At 42.6% G+C, this 23,329-nt stretch overlaps 1 protein-coding gene across 1 annotated transcript; it reads left to right on the forward strand.

Moving 5' to 3' along the window:
* The first annotated feature begins 704 nt into the window (after positions 1–704).
* On the forward strand, positions 705–23,106 carry LOC139341739 (transmembrane protein 150A). Its single transcript, XM_070978407.1, has 8 exons — positions 705–934; positions 1,475–1,722; positions 6,390–6,437; positions 7,352–7,438; positions 8,681–8,748; positions 15,032–15,159; positions 19,498–19,675; positions 20,684–23,106. Exons 2-8 carry the CDS (start codon positions 1,658–1,660, stop codon positions 20,953–20,955), a joined length of 846 nt encoding a protein of 281 aa, XP_070834508.1. The 5' UTR covers positions 705–934; positions 1,475–1,657; the 3' UTR covers positions 20,956–23,106.
* Positions 23,107–23,329: the final 223 nt, after the last annotated feature.

The raw sequence follows: 23,329 nt of genomic DNA on the forward strand, positions 1-23,329 counted from the left end.
GACGGTTGCTTCTTGGTGAGCTGCATATAGAAAGAAATCAAGAGGAGATCAGATCATATTGAGGGTGTTTTTGATCGATCATTACCAGACATTAATGAGTTTAACCTCCAGGGGGCGGCAGAAACACGTTTCATTGGACGGGCTGGCTTTATTTCTACACTACACACACATTTTGTTATCCTTTCCCTACAGATATGGTCTCAAATGTCACTGTAGCTGTAGCTGTTTATTGGCTGAGTCGTCTGACTTTACAGTGAGAGAAGTAAACACGATCAGTTGAGAGAGGAAAGCCACATTAAAAGAAGCGCATTTCTGTGTAAAAAAAAATGTAAAAGATGTAAATGTAAAAGAAATTAATATTGTACTTCCTTAACCTGTACTGCGTTGCCAGGAAACAGCTAGGTTTCCAGTTTGCTTCCTGACAGAGCCGGTTATAGACCTGCAACTTGGACACATTCAAAATATCAATGTTTGAAACAGTGAAATCTTAACTAATATCGTTTTTTCTTGAGCTGCCGCAGTTCTAATGCAAATTACGACGTACAATATAACGAGACCGCTTTTAGCTTCGTTATTTTCCTTCCGACCCCGCCCACTTGGTGCGCAACCTGACTTGAATGAAGCGTACACCGCTACTACAGGTTTTTGGAGGGCGGAGTCAAACAGCTGGACTGTCTCGTGGCGGCGATGCGGCTAGACCGACTGCATGTGAGACTGAGCCTTCCCCCACTCCAGAGCAAAGCGAAAACGGCTAACGGGACCTCAGTTGTTCGGGAAAGCAAAAATCTTGGCATTGACATAGACACAAGGCTGCTACGTGTCCGACGAGTCCAGCGTGGAATAGTTTTGGGTTGCCAGAGGTGTGGAAGACAGGTCGGCGGACTTAAAGTGACCAGAAACAGCAAAAACTTTGTTGCTAGCATAACGGCAGAAGGTGAGTAACGTTAGTCACACATTTGCTTTTGATGTTCGTCCTTATTGATAGAAAGGTGAGCAGCTACTGAGCGACATGAGAGGGACTGAAGCTCAGTTAACAAACCGAACATGAGTGGTAAATGGGAAAACGCGTAAACCTGTGCCACGCAACTCATTATAAAGGCAAGCAACCACCAATTTTACATCAAGTGCGCTTAAGTTTCACTATACAAACTGTTTTTCTGAGCTGAGATAAAATGGAATATCAGGTAAGTCCAAAATCGTTGGCAAACTCAGGAAAAAACAACCCCCATCCAATTTCATAAAAGCAGATACTGTATTGGGTTACATTACAGGTGTTTTTGTTAGTAATGCAACCTCTTTTATATAATTGTCTTTGTACCTGAAATTACTGTGAGCACCACATAACCTTACCACTGACCACAGTCTTACTCAGATGACTTTAACTGGCAAACCTTAATGATGACTGTGATGATCACCTTATCAGCTGGTGAATGATCCTGATCTAACTCACTTCCCTTCTTCTCTCATTCACCAGCTAAAAGGACACATCTGCTCTGCCAGTGTCCCATCTACCATCCTCCATCTTCACGACAATGAATCAGTCGGTGGCAGTGCAGATGTCAGTGACACTCAGTTAAATGTTAGTACTACTTGAGCAGATATCGCTCGGCTGGCCGAAGAGGAAAAAGAAGAAAGGGGCTGTTCAAGGTGCTGGAAGATGTCTCTCTGGATGATACTGCCCGTTAGCCTCCCAGTTCTGACCATCACTGGGATATGGGTTGTGTAAGTATTATATTTCATTGACAGAAATAAAACTAAGACTAATGCATTAAATCTATATCGCTACAAAAGCTCAAGTATCTCTTCACACCAGCTGAGACTGAAATGGTTCGTCTGCTGCCTTGGTAGTGAGTGGTGACGCTCAGTGCAAGTTTTATTTTATGTCAAGGGTGATACACAGGTTATGATGTAGGAGCATAATAAGATTTTCTGATGCTAATTGTTCCTGCACACACAGTAACCTTTTATCGAAAGTGGAAGAAACCTCTACACATACACTTATGTGGTCATTTTTTAAAGGAAAAAACATGTTTTCCCAAATAGAACAAATGCCAAGTAGGGCTGAACAATAACAATACAGTATATCATCTTCACATTGGCATCACAATGTACTCAAGTGGCACCATGGCACTCTGCTTAAACCATTTTACTGCTTAATAGAACCATAAAAAACTGGTTTCACACACACTTGTTCTGCCTGCACAGCCATTGACCAATCACTGACTTTTTCAGCTTTGTGCATTTGTTTTGAATTTAATGAAAAAAAAAAATGCTCCTCATCTGAATTTTACCATCTACTTTACATTTTCCTTCATGTTTTCCCCGGGCATATTCTAACAATTTACAAATATGTTTTTTATGTTTAAGTAGAAAAAAAACTTTTGATACCTGAGCCTCTCTTGCCTCCAGAAGAGCAACAATGCATATTTACCCTGAATTCCTCGGAGCCATGGCAATTGCATGTGGATTACCTCTCTACAGGAAGGATTGGGATTATCGCCCCTCTCTTAAAAGTGAGACATGCAGGTTCGCAGTGTAGCTTAATTATCTGCAGCACGGTATCAGAGCAGATTTACCGGAGAGAAAAGAATGAGTATGTCCTGGTTGTGTTTGGGCTGGCAGCTCTTCTCCCTGCTCTGTTATTACTTCAGGAGGAGGAATGCAAACCTCAGGGGGAGAAAGACAGATGGCCCAATTCCAAATAGTTGTAGTTCTGTGTTTAGGGTATGTGCTACATCTATGATGAGCTGCCTGTAGAGTAAGCAGTCAAATCAGGTGCCAAAGCTGAGACTGTGCACACCAATTACTGTCTGTGAACTTGGCTGCTTCACAGTGCAGTCCGGAGGGTGTATTCAGGTGGACAGAGCTTTGCTTCAGACCTATACTGAGATGGAGCACATGCAGGTGATGATTTGAGCGAGCGTTGCACATTTCTTTCTTGTTTTGGCACATGTTCCTGATGTAGAAAGTTGATCTGGGTTAAGACACCAAATGTTGCTGAGTGGCACTGCCTTTAAACTAATTTCCTTCCTGTTGCCTTGACAAGGGCGCCTTGTTTCTAACAGCAGTCAAGGGTCTTTTTCCAGACTAGCGGAATGTCAAAGGATGTGACATGTTGCATAACTCCCTCTTTCACTGTGGGTGACTGGGTGGGAGTAAGATAAATACTGGAAGGGGGTAAAAGACAGCATAAGCAAAACTTTCCCTCCGCATCTGGCGGCCATGCCCAGCGTACGAAAGGTCTGTGGAGCCAGAGCGAGGCTCAGGTTTGTGCCCACCCAAGAGTCTTGGCAGAGTTTCGTATGCTGACCTTTTATGAGTCAAGCAATGTGCTTGAAACTGCAGTATGGCTCCACTATACCTGTATGGGTTTGAAATAGGTTTTTGAGCTCATATTTTGCATTTGGTTTCAAGATACTTTACATTTTAGAAGCTACAGCAACCAGCCAGACAAGCAGCCGGAGTCTGGCCTATACTGCCAAAATTCATTCATAGTTTATGCATCACACCCTTTCCTGTGGCTTCTGATGTGTTATTTTTGCACAGCGTTTGGGAATTCTCACAATCCATACCAGATCTTTCCATGAAAGTCTTTCTTTAATGTTCCTTGTTCAACCCTAAATAAAAAAACATGGTCTGCTCCTCCTATATATTGCTCACAGGCATGCAATTACAATTTACAACCACTGCTGAGCTTTGATAGAGGTCTAATTATGTAAACAAACCTATTATTACTCAGCCTCCTCCGAGCACAGAATGCACTAGTTTAGTTCCACATACAGCTAAAAAAGACCACTTTATTTAGAAATGTCCCTGGGCTGCACTGCTGCTATTTTAGCTTTGGAAACTGACCAAATGTAAAAAAAAATGTGCCTCAAAGGTTTTGGAAAATTAAGCAATTTGAGCTGGCTATCGTTGGTTTTCCTGCATTTTTTCTAATGAAGTCCCTGGTAGGCCTCTACATTTGTAAGCTTCGGTGTTATTGTACTGTCAAACCGTTCAGGAAAGGAGCTCTGGCAGCCTTCTACCTGACAGCCATATTCCACTCACACGCGGGTTTCCTCACCACATTATGCAAGAGTCATGCTCTCTACAGGCAACCATCTGGCTTATATGATTTTCACATGGTAACGTGTAGCCTAATCCCAACCAGTAACCAGCCAATCAAGTGCTGCCACCACTATCACATGAAACGTTAGAAAACAGAGAAACCATCTTAACCGAGCTCTGCCTTCTGCTTGCTCACACTTAATGTTCAGACAGAGACTTGTGAAGAAGAGCCACAAATAGATACTTAATAATGCAGTTACTGCTTCTGGATTATCTTCATCTAGAAGAATCAAACGGAGAGAGTGGCTGTCATAGTAATGATGTGGTATTGTGGAAATTGCTCAACACCAAAATCTTTGTCACACATAAAATACAACTATGTTCCTATAGACATTGTGACAAACGGTGTATGTATGCAGTATCACAGTGTCCTCTGGCTAGTAGGTGTGTGTGTGTCTTCATGATATGTCTCCGTCCTTCAAAGACTGGTTTGTGACTAGGATACTATCGGCCCGGGAAACATACTTGATTGGTACTTAACCTCCTACTGAACTACGACTGCTTTCACAAATCAGGACAAATTGTCTCTGTGTCTGACTCTCTGTGTCTCTGACTGTCGGTCTTTCCATCTTTTTCTGGCTGGTTGAACATATTGTTTCGATCAGTGTTTACTGCATGTGTGTGTGATTAACGAGGGGATAACGTGATGATTGCTGTTCCTTCCAGAGCTTCCCTTTGCCCCTTTGAAATGTCCACTGAGTAGGATTAAAAATAATTGTATAATATAACTGTATAACTTGATTATAGTTTTTACAATTTAGCCATTTTTACATGTTAACTCCTCAGGCTGTTGGCTATTTCTTCCTCTGCTCTTCATATTGAGCAGTGCAACAAACCATCAGATGTGCAGACTTCTGCATATTTGTCTCATTTACATCTGCTGCTCCACATGACTTGGACATATATGGACAGAGCAGACACAGTTGAGCTGCACATGTTGCCGGGAGGGAAGTAAGCTTAAAAATGACCCTTCACTGGTATTTCACAGGGCTGCAACGATTAATTGATCAGTAGATCGAAAGAAAATTTCAATAACTGATTAGTCGTTTCAGTCATTTCACAACCAAAAATGTCAAAGATTTGCTTGTTCCAGCTCCTAAATGTAAGGATTTTGTTGTACGTATGATAGGACAGAGGAGTCTGGGTTTTGGAATGTCGATTGGACAAATGAAGCAATTTGAAGACTTCACTTTGGGCTCTTTCAAAAGGTGTTAAGCCCTTTTGGACATTTTATAGACTAAATGGTTAATTCATTAATTATGAAAATAATCGACAGAGTCATCGATAATGAAAATAATTTTTAGTTGCAGCTCATAACAGCTCACTCACTGAGTGCAACAAATCTGCTCTTTCAGTGCAACATCAGCATCATTTGGCTGCTGGGAATGGTGCATTGGGGGAAATTATTTGGTTAGTTACAGCATGATTAAGAATCACACAGGTTTTTATTTATTTCCTGAGCGATACTGGAATTTTGAGGCTGATACTGAGATCGAGCCAACAAAACAACAATCTTGATATTTTATTAATTTTTTTTTTTTTTAAGAATTGTGACTGAGCAAATTCAGGCATTTTTCAGTTAAATAAATAATGTTTTCTGCGGACAAACTCTGTAATAGTGACATGATTTCCAAACAACCTCCAGCCTGGTTTGACATTTGGCATCTACAGTTGGCTAAAATTGGCCAATACATCGCCTGACTGATTGATTGGTCCAGCTTTTATTTTGATTGATGACTGTCTCAGTCTTTTTATCCACCCAGAGCTTCCATTTTTAATTCAATTGTGCACAGTAAACATGAATGAAAGACAGGCATAACAATTGAGAGCATGTTGACTATAAAACGAATGTGAAAATCTTTTTCTGAATCCAGTTTGGGTCTTGAGATCACAACATCCAGTTTCTGTCTTTTAACCCTCTGGCCATTGACTTCTCAGTGGATGTGGCCGGTTAGTGACCTCACCAAATAAACACTGCTGCTGGATTTCAGGAAAAATCACATCAATTTGACCGACACAGAGTGATAAGAAATGGTCAAATGTCAGGTGTTCTGGTCAGATTGACAACAGGCACTACTCAGTGGTAGGTCAGACTACCTGGATGATGCTGTTAATGTAAACTGAAATGCTGAGGTAGCATAGCGTCTGACATTTTTTCTTATTCTGAAGTATTACTAATTATTGAACCACTTTGGATGACGGTGTAATCAAAAAATAAGCTCACAGTACACCAAAATTGTCGCCTTTTATTTTGGCTAATCATGCTATCTCTCTTTTAGGTACGCCATGGCCCTGTATAACCAGCACGTCTGCCCTGTGGATAACTGGTATGTGACTTAACACCTCCCGTATTTTGCCTCATCATACTTCTGTTGATTCCTACACACTCTACAAAACCATGCCTTGCAATCTGCTGATTTGTTATTATCTTTTTTGGGAGAGGGGTGTTTTTTTTTTGCCTTTATTTGATTATTTGTTAGTGACAGGTGAAGAGGCAGACAGGAGCTGGGGGGGGCGACGTATGTTTGGCTGGAATCCAGCCGGCGACAGTTGCAGCCATGCGGCATGCATTGTAACCATTCGACTACTGAGGCTCTCCTTCTCAATGTCATTGTCTCTTCCAATCCTCGTCTCTACAGAATGCAATTACCTCTGTCGGTACATTAAGTAATGGGATTGTTTCCTGGTCAATCACCTCACATATGTTTGAGAGACACCCCTAAATCCACTCACATTAGACAAAAGGAAAAAGTGCAGTAGATCCAAACTGTGATGTAAGATTTGTTATTCATGCTCTGTCAGTGAGTGACTGACCGTTCCTCTGGACCCTGGGTTTGTTTCAGACGAGCTGTGGTTAATCTCTACCAGCTACCATTTGATGACACGGTGTTTCTCTGCCACTTTGACTCACCAACGCTAAAAACAAAGGAAGCCTGGTTGTGATCCCACAACATTGCACAACATTGTTACTGTACTGTGATCTAAAGATGGAAAATGTTCATTATGTAATAACTTATGTATATTATTTTTACCAGACAATCCAAGATTAAATATTGTTCTGTGCTTTGTTGGTGATTTGCCAGTAGGACTGAAGCTAGTTATTGAAGTATTGTTTTTTTTCCACAGTGTAAAGTAAATGTGATTTAGTGCATCTTAACATTGAGCTGTGCACTGCCTTGTTTGTGTATGTGTGTGTGCGTGCGTGTATGCGTGCATGTTTGGTGAATGTTTGGTTTTCCAGGTTGTACAACCAGTCATGTGAAGAGGAGCTGTATTTGCAGAGTGGGCCAACCTTGTGCTGCACGCTAGACAATGTACCTCTCATCAGGTCAGTGAGACCCCCCAATCTGAACCCAACCCTACCTCTGCCCGTCAGTCCGTCCCTCTCTTTTCTGTCTCTTTGTTTCTAGTTTCTAGCCTGGTCTTTAAAAACAGGAACACTGTCCCATTGTTTTACACGACCCCTGTCGACACATTGTTGATAAAACGTGAGTGAGCTTGAAAGACATTTCTCCTGAGAGTGTGTGACCGTGTGCGCACGTGTGTGTGTGTGTGTGTGTGTGTGTGTGTGTGTGTGTGTGTGTGTGTGTGTGTGTGTGTGTGTGTGTGTGTGTGTGTGTGTGTGTGTGTGTGTGTGTGTGTGTGTGTGTGTGTGTGTGTGTGTGCATTCTGAAAATAACTTGGGGCTGAAATATCCTGCCTGCCACCGTGGCAGTTCAGAGGCAAAGCATGGGTCTGCACTTAACCATGTAAACACACACAGAGAGGAGTCGGCTTACATTTGGGTGGAAATCAAGACACTCCCACTCTTTTGTTTAGCTGACTGAGCTTTAACATCAAAGACCAGTTGCAGTGTGTAAATACTGTGGTCTGCATAAAAAAATCAGGAGAGCATCATTAAAAGAATGCAAAGAAATGTTTTTATCCAAATGCAGATGACATCTCATGAGCATCATAATGTGTGCAGAAATATTAAATAGCTCTCAGACAAGGTTCAACTACAGATTAACGGAAACTGAGAAATGTGTAGCTGTTGTTGCTTAATCTGCAGTTTGAAGGTGAAGATGCTCAGTAATTGACTGAAATCAAGCAAATGACTAAATGTACATAACCATATATCGAAATACCAAACCCATCAAAGAATTGTGTAAAAATCATCAGTGCAAGTATTAGTCTGCTGTGTTTTACAGTTTCATCCATGTGCTGAAGAATGTGTGTGTGTAACTGCAGTCAGCTGAGAAGGCTTTGTAGGCAGCAGGAGCTCGGGCACAGACAGCCTGTGTTGACTGTCTCCTGCCTTCCCCTCCTACAAACATTTCCCATTCCTAGAGAGGAGGCAGTAGGTGAAAAGTCAGAGGCTTGATGATGGGATGTGAGGAAGCGTGGTCCCCCCCACCGCCCCCCCACCCGCCCCCGCCACACACACACTCTTCCTTATTGCATGAGTAGAAGTGCACATCTATAAACATGCTATATTTCAGAGGGCACAGTGTGGGAGGGGAATTTGTGGCACTGTGTAGTGTGTGTAGGTTGATTCACAGTGTTTCTTTCTGTGTACTCTTTCTTGCAGTAAATGTGGGACTCTTCCCCCAGAGAGCTGCTTCTTCAGCCTTATCTGCAGCACAGGATCATTCATGGGTAAGGCATCATGTGCACACACGATCAATACGCAGATGCACACACAATGTCGTAATCATTGGTATCAACTTCTACTTTAAGCCTATCAGGGAAAGCTTTCTCTCAGTGTATGCAGCTCAAAGTATTTGGGTTTCAGCTAATGATTATTTTAGTTATCTATTAATGGGCTGATTATTTTCTAGGTTGATTATTTTTGTCTATAAAATAGTCAAAAATGCTCTTCATTATTTCCCAGAGGCCGAGGAGAGCTTTTTCTAGCTAATTGGCTAGCTAGTTTTCTAATTGAAAACTCAAAGATATACAGGCTACTGTCATATAAAACAGAGAAAAACAGCAAATCCTCATTTTCCTTGAAAATAATTTATTGATTATCATAATAGTTGCTGATAAAGTTCTGTCAGTGTATGATATACAAAATAGTTTTATAAAAGAAATATGTTAAATGAATACATAAACAGAGGTGTGATGGATTAAAAGAGGCATTAAATGTGTTCCTCAAACTACATCAGAAAGAGAGACTCCTGTGTTGTAGGTACCAAATGTAGTTGTTTTGATCAACTCTTTTGCTTGTGTTAAGTTAGTTTTGTAGCCCTTAGAAAATTGTTGGTCCCGTACCAAAGCTGCAACCACACTGACTCAAGAGCCAGTGAAAACCGTGCATGTGGTCATTTTGAAGGAAAGAGGGGGTAGAAATGACAACAAATAGGTTCAGAATGGTTTCATAGTGAATTATGCATGAATGACCGGGCGCACATGCACAGTGAGTGCGTCGTTTAGTAGGCACAAGGAAAACATGCGTGATCTATAAAAGAAAGGAATGAGCTCCCATGTGCTGGTCGGTGTCTTTTTTTCGAGTCTACACGTGCTGTTCCCTGGGTTAACTGGTGTTTCTGTCTACCCTGATCGAGTTAATGTTTCCCAGCTGTGGCTTTGACATGTTCTGTGTGTGTGTGTGCCTGTGCCTGTGCCTGTGCCTGCGCACGTATGTAAAGTAGGGGAGAGCTTGCCTTGCCTTGTTTGTCTTTTCATAAGGAGTCTCCATGCCTCTCGCAGCTACAGTACTTGAGGCCTGCCTGCCTGTCTGATTGGCTGCTGCTTGATATATCTGAGGTGAAGGCAAAGACAAATCCACAAGATCCTCATGGATTCAAAAAGACAGCTTACAGCATTGTTAAACTGTGTGTTTTTGAGAGCCACATGACAGCTCTGGTCTACACATCCTGTGCTTGAGAGGTCATCGTAGGGACCAGACTGTTGCAGCTCAACACGAAATCTGCTCAGGCAGCAGTGAAAGTCCAGCGTTTGACCAGCACTGTTAGGAAGCCATGACCCCTGAACCCCAGTAGGCCAGTCTGTTGGCCTTCTGTACATATATATTTGCACAAGAGAAAGAAAGGTAGACTAAACACTGCTCTTTGATGCTACTGTTAGATATACAAAATCACAGATGGATCAATTCAGGAAAAGTTATGTGGCAACCAAACAATGCAGCAGCCAAACAATTTTGCTTCTCATGGTTTAAAGCCTAACAAAGGCAACACAAGATTGCACATTTCCTGTCTCCACATTGCTCAACCATGATGACAGTTCATGTCTGACTCAAGATGACTGGATGTAATTATGTCATAACTTTTCCAGTTTACTGGTCTGTTACTCCTGACACCATGTTTGTATTATCAATGCAGCTTCCAAAGTGTTGCGTTTGAGGCAAATACTGCTATTGACATTTACGAATTTAAAAAATCAAATAAAAATGTATGGGCTAGTAGTAGTTAACATAAACGCCTAGCTACAGCTCAACCGGTTAGCAGATTCATTGCTTAGTTGATCGAATATGTTTGTGTTGGGTTGTGTTGTGGTCTGTTGTATGGACCAAACAAGTCCTGACGCATCAGCCTACCTCTAAATTGGATTACATTGTAATCAAACAAGAAGATCTGTTCTTCCTTTGTTAAACACATAGATTGTGACATATCTTTTAACACTGACTCATTATAACATAAACAGTGGTTATAGTAGCAACAGGAACATGATTTACACCACATTAAGTCAAGCTGCTTTTACACCTGGTGGAATAAATCTGTGACAGCCTGTGCGTGTAGTTTGATTGCTTCTGTCTTCGGGCCACATTAGTTGTTTAGCTGTTTGTTTATTTTTTCTTTACCATTCAGTTGGTCTGAACATATGTTAATACCTGTTGTAAAGCAAGTTATTATGGCTCTGCAAAAGTAGGTTAAGCTAATGTGGCACGTAGCTGTACAACAAGCTATTGTAAATAGTCAGTGAATGGCTTCTTAGCCTACTGATCTATGTCTTACTTTGTAGATTACGCCCGCTGCCATTGGCTCAGGGGTCTGTGGGATTACATGGACTCAATAAACTGTATTTTGCCTCATAACTTTTCTTCCCGTTTTTATCCCAGTCCCTGCCAGTGTGCACACACAATGCTTCAAAGACAATGCATGTATTCTCTCTCAGCATACCTCCTGTGGGAGAGAATGCAGCCGGGCGTTTGTTTTGAAATATATCTCCTTGTGGGGACAGCAGGGTTTATTTAACTGTGAGTGGTGTGGTGAGGCTGATGTGACTTCTGTGGGAATGTGCACAAGTTTTTTTTAAGGTGAAAATCACACTCACAAGTATTTTGGTCAATATTGAGATGGCGGTTATTTAAGACTGTCACTACTTTGAACATCATGGAACTTGAAGTGGATTTCCTTGAACTTTAACTATCATCGGCTGGAAAACAAATGAATATGATACAATAGATATAATCCCACCCGTTGACAGCCGAGATAGGCTCCGGCCCCCCTGCAACCCCGAAAGGGATAAGCGGCATAGAAAATGGATGGATGGATGGACAATAGATATAAAGTCTTATTTCATATAATATGTGTAGTATAATAATGTGAGAAATTATTGCTGAAATGCGACTATCTCGTCCTTTTTGACCACTCATGACACCAGTATTGTAACAGCACGGATAGACACGCATAAAATTCCAAGCAGTGGCCGGCTTGACCGCAGTGAACTAAACATGCCACAGCCGGGCTGAGAGTGAGTTTGGGCTATTGGGGAGGGGTGAAAGCGGACTGCTGTGAAGGAAAGGGGTGCGTTGGATTTGTACCACAAGACAAAACCAGAGCATTACTGTAAAACAGAATGTGGCCCAATAATTCTTTTGTTTTCATAATCTTTGGAAGCTGAAATTGTAAAGTAAATTTTTTCTATTGTTGTATATTCGATCAATTGCCCAGCCGAGCTAGTTTTAGTGTTAACCAGTGTTTATGTGTGAATGCAACAGCAAGTCCTTGCTTGTGACAGCATGGTTACACCTACGTTACAGTGTGTCCATGTTGTTGCAAGGTAACTTCTAAGATAGAGAAACACTGGTGTGTCTGCACCAGGATGGGAGTAAGTGTGAGGGCTTAGGTTTCCTCCCCTGAGCTTCCTGAGCTCAGAGAGAAGGAGTAAGATCCGGAAAGGGAGGCTTTGTGGAAGGTGACTGAAGCTGGGACTGTGTGAGGGTCACTTATGTATGTGTATGTCTTTTTATGTGGACACGTTATGTGAACTTGTTGTTGAGCTGTCAGACAACAGCTTGTCCTCATCATCTGAGGCCAGATGAAGGTCAGCTATGCTGCTTACCCATCACGCATACCTTTACTGAATGCTGTAGGCGCCTCAGTATGACATGTCTTCAGAGAAATATGCCAGAAAACAGCCCACACAAATGCCTTCAGCGTGTACAAAATAAAAGTGAAACATGGATTTGGTTATGGAGAGTAATGGGAAAAATGTTCTTCCTTCTCTGTAGCCGTCAGGCCTAGCTTACATCATTTCATGGTAACTGCTAAATGCCAGCAAGTTCAAACATGCTCATTTGTAATGATGAAAAAGTCATTTTGTTGAAATAGGAAAAATCCACAGACATCCAGTCTGCAGTAGAGGAGACCAAGAGGCCATAATTGAATGAAATAAACTGCAGTTGACTTTCTTCAGCAATGCAGCGTGTTCTCCATGTAAAAAAAAAAAAAAAGAGAGAGGGAGTGAGGAGGAAAAAAGCAGGATTGTTTCCGAGCCTGGAGACACTGCTGTTTGTTTTTCCGTGATTGTAAGTGAAATCACTTTGCCAAGATGATTTTAGTGCTGTGTGAACAGAGCTCACACAAACAAGAACACACTCACATTTGGTAACTAGTTCAAATATGTGGAGGGAATTTAAATGGAAAGTTATAGCCAGATACTTTCGAACACCTCAAATAACAGCAAAGATGGGCTCAACACACACTAATAAGTGTTGGAGAAATTGTGGAGCCCACATAGGGAATCACCTACACATATTCTGGTCATGCCCTGTATTAAAAGTATTCTGGGTTGAGATATTTCAGGCACTTAAAAAGGTGTTTCATGTAAATATTACCCAAGACCCACGATTTGTCCTATTAGGGCTAAAACCCCCAAATATCCAGAGAAGAGCTGCAAATTATATATTACAGACCCTACTAACTGCCGCACTGAAATGTATAACAATTAACTGGCTGAAACCCAGACCACCAACTTATAATCTGTGGATTCGGAGAATCAGGGATATCTATGAGATGGAACATATAACTTACCTCCTAAGGTTACAAAAGAATACATTTTATAAAAGATGGAGTCCTGTAATGAATTTATTAATGCAGTGAAGTCCCCAACTCACTAGATTGTTAGTGATGTAGACACACACCCTTCTTATTGACCAAAAAAGGAATTATCACCCCCCCCCCTTTTTTCTCTCTTTTTCTTCTTCTTTTCTAACTGGTGTTTATTTTCTTTTTGCCTCCCTCGCTGATATTTTGTGTCATTATCATGTTGTTATTGTATGTTTTTTTTCTAAGCTCTAATTAATTTTGACACAATACGGATTGAGATGTATAATGTTGTCACTGCGAATAAAATTAAAAATAAAAAGTTCAAAAAAACAAAAACAAGAACACACTCACAAGGTGGGGCTTGAGGGTCAAACACAATATCGACATACGTTCTTAGATTATATAATGATGTCGTTTACGTTAGCTCAAGCTGGACGCCCCGCACATGTCACAGCTGTTGAATTGATTATTTGTACGTAACAATGTTTATCTTTATTGTTCCTGTTAATTAAACCAACAAATGATATTTCTTCATATCATAAATCACACTGAATGCGTTTTTGTGAAAAATGCACCTCGTCGTTATTTTTACTTAAGCAAAATTCACTCAGTTAAATTCTACATTCTGAAAATCCAGCAAGATTTAAAAAAAAAAAAGACTGAAGTTTTTTCCCACATTTATTGAGAATTCATAACAACAATAAAAAAAAACTAACACAAGATAATTGACAGCTGCAGTCTTTTTTCCGGCTCATCAACATTGTGAATAAAAGATAATGACTGAAGAACAGGTTGTGGCCAGGTTGTGAAATGTGCCCTGTCGTTGAGATGCTGGCTTAGAGCCACACAGGCCACAGCGTGTCCAAACCCTGACTAGTGGAGACAAAGCTTTACATTGTTAAGTGCTGCACTGATGTTTTTCTTTCCTCTCTGCGACCAAGGTTTCCATTTATATTCTCTTTTGGCAGCACAGACCTTCTTAAAGCCTGCCACTTACACAGAGATGGTGACAGAGTTAAGACAACAGTTCAGTCTCTGGGACAATTTGTGGGCTTCAGGTCAAGACACGAGGGGCTCCTTGTCCCCTCTAATTCTCTCACCCTCCTCTTTTCCACTCACCCCTCATGCCCCGCTTTCACCAAGCCCAATCAGCCTTCATCAAGCACCAGCTGTGAGGAGCTAACAAAGAGAAACCAAGCGGGGGTCAGCTCCTCAGTGCACCAACAATGCCCTCAGTCACAGTGCATTAGCACATCAGCAGTCATCTGTCCCATATACTGTACTTAGTTCCCCTCCACCTTTTAATCTTACACAAGACTCAGACCATCCCCCACCCTTGTATCGTTCCCACTTTCCCGCCATTTCCCGCCTCTCGTATTTCCACTTGTTAGGCAGAGGAATCAGGTCTAACTCTCATTCAGCTTCCAAGGAGTTCTTGTGTATTTTGGCTAAATGAGGTGTGCAAGCGTTTGCATTAAATTGAAACCAGGCAATGTAAAATAATCATATGCAATGCCAAGTGTGCGTGGTACTTTTCCAGAATAAGCATTTCTCTGGTGCAGTGATTTGAATGTGTTATTTTTCTGCTGAACCACCAATGACTGACTCTCTGTCTCTGTGTCTCTTTATGTCTCTCTCTCTCTCCGTAGTGATGGTGATTGTGCTGCTCCGCTATGCCCACGTCATCGAGAAGCACCAAAACTGTGTTCTCAACACGGCGAGTCTCTCCACAGGCTGGATCTGTGCTGCTGGACTCATTATGGTGGGCAACTTCCAGGTATGGTCATCCAGATAAAATGTAATAAACAACTTTTACAGTGAATGATGACAAAGATCTAATGTAATAATCACAGAAAAGTAAGAGGATTTCACAGGCAAATTGCAACAAGTCCCACATGACACAGTTCGTTTGTGTATATGAGAGTGAGAGACCATGGCGGTGACAGTAAACCATCAATGGGAGACATCAAACCAACTGCAACAAAGCGTGAGACAGAAATAGATCCGCTGCCATTAGTTGATCGATTAGTCGAACGACAGAAAAATGAATCAACAGCTCTCTTAATAATTTGTTTTTCCAACAAATTCTCAGAACAAGACATATGACGACATCACATTGGGTTCTTCTGTCACTGTTTTCTGACGTTTTGTCACCCAAACGGTTACTCAAGAAATAATTTGCATTTCTTGAGAATGTCTCAGTGTTTCTCAGTGATACTCAGACTTCTGCTTCTGTTTCGCCTTTGCTTTTATCTTCCTCTAAACACTCCTCCTCTTCCCCCTCTCCATCTCACACACACGCCTTGTATTTCGGAGTAAATCCTCAGTCAGGTTTGTTGAAGGCCTTCGTAGACACAGTGCTGCACTGCTCTTTCTGCTGGTTTAGTGTTAAAACTTTGGCACTAAGTGAAGAAACCCAACCTGAATTCCTTGCCTGTAGATATTTGTTCTTTGGGAAAGAATGTCTTCACGTTTAAATATTTGGATCCCTGGCTGGATGCCTCAACTGTGTGTGTTTGTGTGTGTGTGAGAGTGTATGCGTGTGTGTTCTGGTTGTATCCTTCAGGTTTTAAAAGGCTGTTACGTAGTTGAATAATGGGAGAGAGACGAGGAGGGAGAGGACGTGATTTACACACACTTATGCACATTGGCTCTCTTGACCACCTTTAGCTTTTGATCCTAATTCTAAAATATATGCAACAGTGAAAGTTTATATTTTGAGCTGTAATTCTAGATACATTTGATGTTTTGGTACTTGGCCCTATGGGAAACATTTGCGGAAAGAGGATGACTACATAGCCAGTGCTTCTTCGTATGGGACCGTGCTGATTCTGTATGGCAGGTGTGGTGGAGATGAGAAGGACCATCCATCCATTATCTATACCGCCTATCCCTTTTGGGGTTGCGGGGGGCTGGAGCCTATCCCAGCTACAATGGGCGAGAGGCGGGGTACACCCTGAATCGGTCACCAGCCGATTGCAGGGCCGAGATGAGAAGGACACTTAGCTAAATGGTTCCTGCTGATGACATGACGTTGTACTTAATCTTCTTATCTGTGAAGTTCACTGTGAAGAAGGGGGATCATCTCACAGGAGTGTGCGGAACAGAAGTGCAGTGGCAGTTTCTTTGAGAGTGCACGGAGGTCGTCTACACCTTCTTCCCGCTTTTCTTCCAGGGCCTCTGCTCTGCAGAACTGAGAGGAATTTTACGGGAAGAGCCGGGGGGGAAGTGAGTCATCAAGTCTGGCCATGCATGGAGAGGAGCTGGGCAGACAGGGTGTGTGTAGCAGAGGCCCAGCCCCGTCTATAACCAATCACAGGCCAGATATTAGCCGCTCGCTCACAGACTCACATGCAGTCGGGGACATTCCAGTGGGATGGAAATAGAGATGTCGTTGATGGTGAATAAACTGTTTAAACCACACACAGAGTAGAAAGTCATATGGACACAGCCTCAACAGGCAAACACCACAGATGAGTTGGAATCAGAGAAGACGGCAGCCAAAATCTGATGAATGGATCAGACTGATCAAAGACAGCGAAAACACCAAAAAACACAACACATGGCAACATGCTCGGCGGCGGCAACTGCTTCGGTTTGTAGCCGAGTGTTATGTAAGGCCTTGGCAGCGAAGCTGTGGTGCAGCCACTGGGGCTTTTCCTGTCAGGCGATCTCATGGTTTGGGCAGAGAAGCACATAAATAGATGATGGAGAAAAACACCACTGCCTCACAGTGATGTCCATGAGTGTGACACTCAGTCACAGACGATGCCCACTGTCAGCAGAGCCTTGTCGCCTTGCGGATGCCGTTTCAACTTCATCCAGAGAGAGTCCTGTCCGTCTCAGACATTCTTGAAAAAATGATTTGAGTCACACGTGCCTGCAAACAAACTGCATCTTGGAAAGTATGAACCCATGTCCTTAAGGAATAGTTCGACAAGTTTCTCAGTATGCTTGTTTGTTTTGTTGCCGAGAGTTACAGTAGATGAGAGGATGGGTACCGCTCTCATGTCTGTATGTTAAACATGAAACCACAGTGAGCAGCTGGATAGCTTAGACTAGCACAAAGGCTAAAAACAGGTGGAAACAGCTTCCTACCAGCTCCTCTAAAGCTCACTACTTACAATATATCTTGTTTGCGTGTCGATTCTTCACAGTTAATTTACGCCTTTCCTAATGTATTGTGTAACACCATCAAACTGTTAGCGAGGAAGTGGATGGTGAGCTGTGGTCTCTTGGTAGCTAAGTGTGTTCAACTTTTGTATGTTGCCGAGCTTGAGGTCTGTTTGGTGTGCTTTTGCAATAGGTGGTGTTGGTTGTGACACTTTCTGTTTTAGATTTCGGGAAGTGTTCGTTACATCAGGTGTGTTGTAAACGGTTTGAAGACAATAGAGTTTCATTTCATTTCACTCACTTCAGTTTCCAGAAAGTGAAACCTAAAGGTCACAGAAAGCTGGATTTCAGTCGGGCTTGTTCCCACGTGTTGATGTTTTTAAATTCAACACAGACTCAATGTATTTGTTTTAGCTGGTTTATGCTCATTTACAGTACCTCCTGTTGTAACCAGTCCTTTCTCTCGGGGGCGTGAGCTCTGCTGATTCCAATAGCACACTGTTTGAACACCATTACTATTCATTTATGCAGGGGGGTCAGTGTCAGCCTGCAGGAATGGATTCATCAGGTTGATCTTGCTTAGTCATCAAGCTGCATTTTGCATGAGGACAGTTGCTGCAGAGGATCATGTCTGAGACCTTTAATGAAGACGGTGAAGGACAACTGTATAAAGAAAAGTTGGCAGCAACGTTTAGAAAATATGACAAGTGTAGGCACACATTGTGGTGACTATCAGCTGCAGAAAGTGTCAGCAGTGACGGATGAAGGCAGACGCTCAGAGAAATGTGGTGTCTGTGCTGTTTTCTCCTCATCCTCATTTTCCCATTTGTCTCTCGTGTTTCTTCATTGTTTCTTACTTCTTCTGCTGCCCCCATTTTAGTCCACTTCACTGCTCGCACCATTCATCATTTTTCCATCCCTGTCATTGTTTCATCGAAACCCCCACCTCACCAGCACTCCCTCCCTCTTTTTACCATTGTCTCTAATGAACAGTGTTGTGACAGCACATGGTCTTGGCATGCTCTATACAGTGTGAGAACATACATTAAGTAGAACAGCAATGGCTTAATGCATCATTAAGCCAGCAGGTAATGACTGCAATTAGTGAGAGAATCTGGGACACCAGGTAGCACGTCTCCACTTCCACCTCTGGCTATGTCACAGGTGGATTGAAGTCAGATTTGTATTGCTGTGTGCTCTTTATGTATTGAATTGCCTGGAAGTCTTACTTTGTCAGTTCAGGGATTAGCCTACTGCACAAGAATGTTCAGCATGTACTCACCGGGTCAATGGACAAATGGCTTAGTGGCCAAAACGAAATAACTTCTAGGCTATTTCTCTAATGATCCCTAAGAACCATGTGGAGCAGAGGGACGTTTATAGTCCACACACGAGGCTTTAATCATTGAACATGGGCCAAGAAAAGCAATTCTTTGTCATCGGAGTTAGTCTAGTCCTTGGAGATGTGTTTCTAGCTTTGTTTAATGCTCCATTGAATCTCTTATCTGTTCTGATCAGTACATCTGAGCTCCCTCACTCTCTGTGTGTGTGTGTGTGTGTGTGTGTGTGTGTGTGTGTGTGTGTGTGTGTGTGTGTGTGTGTGTGTGTGTGTGTGGATCCTGCAGTGGGAGCTGCAGTCACATGCTCCCGAGCAGCTCTTTTGTGTATTGTTTCTTATTGTTCTTGTGACCGGCAGGGAAAAGGAGGCGTTGTGTTGTGTGGCTTGCTGCTGTCATTTACTACATGCCACCCTCTCTGTTTAACTTATAATGTCTTTTGCTCCTTGCTAGAAGTCTAATAGGCCTTGAACAAGGTGTTACACAACAATGAATAATCGGAGCCAACAGCTTGACGCACAGGCTGTCTGATGTTGCCCCCTTCTGATTGTTCCCACGTGGTGCTTCTGTCAGCTGCTGAACTGCTGATTTTGCGGATTATCTTTGACATGCCCATTTTAACGTGACCCCATCTTTCTCCACTGTCTTCTTTCTTTACGTGGCAGGTGGATAATGCCAAAGTTCTCCACTATGTCGGAGCAGGCATTGCCTTCCCCACCAGTATGCTGTTTGTGTGCCTGCAGTCAGCACTGACTTACCGACTGGCCAAGACCCAGGGGGAGTACAATGTGGCCCACCTCCGGCTCTGCATGACCCTGCTGGCCTTTGTAGCCTTGGTGCTCAGTATCCTTTCCAGCCACTCACAGATGGTAGCTTTCGAGGCTGTCAGGCACTTTAGGAAAGAGTGCAGCACAGCCAGCCTGATTAAGGACAGACATCCCCTTCACATTGTATCACAACTATAGCTTCTGTTCAGTATTCAGTGTCCAATCCTGCCTTGTCATATCATGTCATGTTATGTTTTCACAGTCAATTTAAAGGCTGATGGAGGACATGTTGTCAGACAGATCAGTTTTACTCAGTGCTGCAAAAACTCTGATAGACATGGTTTAAAAGAATATTTTGACAGTTTAGGAAACACTCATTTTTGCTTTCTTGCTGATGATTAGATTAGAAGATTGATACACTTTCATGTCTGTAGGGGAAATATGAAGCTCAGCCAGTTAGCTTAGCATAAAGACTAAAAACACCTAGCCTTCCTCTGTCCGACAGCAACAGAATCCACCAACAGCACTTCTAAAACTCTTTAATTATTAACATGTTATATTTTCATGTAATCCAGTTTACTTTTACAGAGGGTTGCGTGCAAGACTATTTCTGTAATGTCAAGCTATTCATCATTCATTCATTCAGTTTTTTGGATCTTATAAGCCTTTAATGGATAAAGTCAAAATTTATCGAACACCTTTATCTATTTAGATTGACGAAAGTGACGAGACAAATTCATCAAATAAAGTTGATTTAATTAAAAAAAAGACTAACTGATGTAATCCGATGAATCGCTTTATTGAATTTGAGGATTTTGTTCGTTCATAGTGGGATGACACCATAAAATATAATGACAGACATTCATTCATTCATTCATTCATTCATTCGAAAACCTCAACAGAAGCTTCAAGTGTAATTAAATGACATTTGGTACAACAACGCAGCCCTGTAGCTGTTTTTGAAGCAGAGTTGATGCTTGAATTTTGCTGTCTGGAGCAGTCAGAGAGAGTTTGATCTTAGGCTGTCTGCACATGACACTGACTTGACCTGTTTTGCTGTTGTTGTCCTTAACCATGTTTTCAGGTGGTGTGTTTTTCTGTCAGGAGAGCTTCGTCCTGCAGCACGCGTCGGCCATCTTTGAATGGGTGTTCTGTGTCATCATCATGCTGTTTTACGGGACATTTGCCTTCGAGTTTGCCAGCATGTCAGGAGATACCATGGCGGTGCTGGCTAGAGGAGGGGCCCTGGGACCTGCTGGGAGAGAACACAAAGTGGATGCGCTGGGAGCTCTGGGAGGGCCCGGTTCACACTCACAGCCACATCCACACCAACCTGAAAACATGTCCATACTGTAGCTCACTGGCTCATCTTCGTGCCACACAGTTGGCTCGGTTATTCCCTTCAAACTCTGGTTGTCAAATGAGTTTAATCATTCGTTTCCAGCCATGTTCGTCTGAAGCTTTGAAATGAACCAGGCCAGTGCAGTCGCTGTTCACGGCTGAGTGGATTCTACTATTTCAACCGCAGGGGTGCAGATCTGCTGCCACAGTGGAGAGCTCCGCTTGAATTGTGCTCGCATCAGAGCTTGGTGTCTCTAAAGAACTTGTTTGCATTTTGCACATTGTACCAGTGTGAAACCAAATTTTCTCCCAACTCAGTCCTGTCCTCAGCGACCAGCAGGGGAGTTATTCACCAGTCAGAGCAAGAAAATGTACTGTTCCTCCCAGAGATGCTATAACCTGGACCATTCCCACTTCTGGTAACTGCCTGTGCTTTTATTGTACATAAAGGAGTGAAGGCTGCTGGATGGCCTAGCTGACAGTATTACCGTAGGGAGACGGAGAGAAAGGCAGAGAGAGAGATGATTATGCATGAGTGTCACAGTTGGAGCAAGGACAGACCTGAAGAATGGATGAATGCAATAAATGCAAAGTAACAGATGTCAGATAGAAGAGTATATGAATGTTTTCAGTCAATCCTGGAGGGAGAACAGGGCAGCGTCTGCATGTTGCAATCATTAACACCCTGTTCTATGCAGATTTCTAGCTGCTTTTAGCTGACTGTTACTCGGCCTTCACACTGACTGTACGCTACCTTCCAGCCAAAGTTAACAAGTGAAAGGTAAAGAAAGTCGATCCTTGTGGCAAGCTGAAGACCCAGATGTTTCTCAGCAGCTGGTTAACCAAGGCTGAAAGGAAACTGAATGTTGGACTCATATTTTTCATTCGGCCATTAGGATAATCATGTTGCTCGGCTCTGCTGGATGTCTGAGTAGGCACAGACGTTAGCTCTAACAGCTTTTGCCAGTGTGTTTTGTGGTCAGAAATCGCTTAATGCAGCAACTCCACATATGCATAACACTATTTTTAAAGTATCCATGGGACCCACACCCAGTGCACACTGTGTTTTAGTGCCTGGAAGCTTTAGGTGATGTACCATATCATTATTTTAACTGCATACAGAACACACAGTGCGTCATAATTCAAAGCTTAACGGCTGAGTCTGAAAACAAACACTCTTAATGTAAGGATCAATACACTATATCAACCTCAAATGACATTTGATTAAACTTCCTCTCTGTAAAGAATATGGAAGACAGATGATACAGTGTCCAGAGGCCAAATGCATACCAGCTAATTCAAGCCAGAGCTCTGGGTTTATTGAGTTTGGTGACGACTCGGCACCACACATGTTTTCAGGTCGGAGATCTGCATCTCATTATTCCCCAGCAAGGAGGAGCAGAACATGTCGTTATTGCTTTACCTGCTTACTTTTTCTTTCAATCTCAGAAACTTGAGTTTTTCCTGCGCATTTCGCTGTCGTAGCGGGACAAAGGGAAAAGGAGGGATACAAGTGAGATGCACTGTCCTGCCTCCATGTTACTGTACAGCAGAATATGCCAAATATCAGCTTGCCTGTGGTAACGGTGCTAAAACACAAAAGGCCTTATCCTGTCATTTCCCCTGGGGTTTAGCTGTGATTAACGTCTGACAAGTGGAAGCAATAAGATGGATACATAGGGTCGGTCTCAGTATTGACTGCTGATTGCGGAGGAGAAGGGACAGAAGGTTGCATGCACGCCTGTGAGTGCCAGGAATACCAAAGAGGATATGTGGCACTACCAATTCTTTCACATGGAAAAATGCTCCCCGCTACCTGCACTGACTTGTCAGTGTAGTTCAGCCTTTTCTTCCAGTTGTCCCTCTGTGCTGATGTTCAAATGTTGATTGAATTCATTGGTTTTCTGTGATGTTCTGGGCTGTGTTGTGACACAGAGAGTTGTGTCAGAATTACTGTTCGTATTTTTAGCAAACATAACACTCTGAGCTCTGCTCTGAGCAGGGGGTTTACAGCAGTAGTAGTGTTGTTAGTCGGCCTTCACGCAGTAAAAATATCACTCCCTCATACCACAACTGGCCACATGCTTGAGCAGAGGTTTCCTTAGTGCCTGTATTTTGGGTTTAAGTTGCCATTCTTCAAACCCAGTTTAACAATCTCTCATAGACTGAATGTATGAATGCTCTCAACAAGACTGGAGTGTAAAAGCTTGTGCACGCTGCACTGTGGAATGAGCTGGAAGGACGGAAACAACACCAGCCACACCACCGATCACTTGCTTCTCTCTACTGGTCAAACCGCTTATTGCAGAGCTTGTGTTGCAATCAGAGCTGTAAAGTTGTAGCTCGGCTCACAGGAAGTCTTGTTTTCTACTTGAAAAGCTACACATTT

The sequence above is a fragment of the Chaetodon trifascialis genome, chromosome 13, assembly GCF_039877785.1.
Source record: "Chaetodon trifascialis isolate fChaTrf1 chromosome 13, fChaTrf1.hap1, whole genome shotgun sequence".
NCBI classification, from domain to species: domain Eukaryota; kingdom Metazoa; phylum Chordata; class Actinopteri; order Chaetodontiformes; family Chaetodontidae; genus Chaetodon; species Chaetodon trifascialis.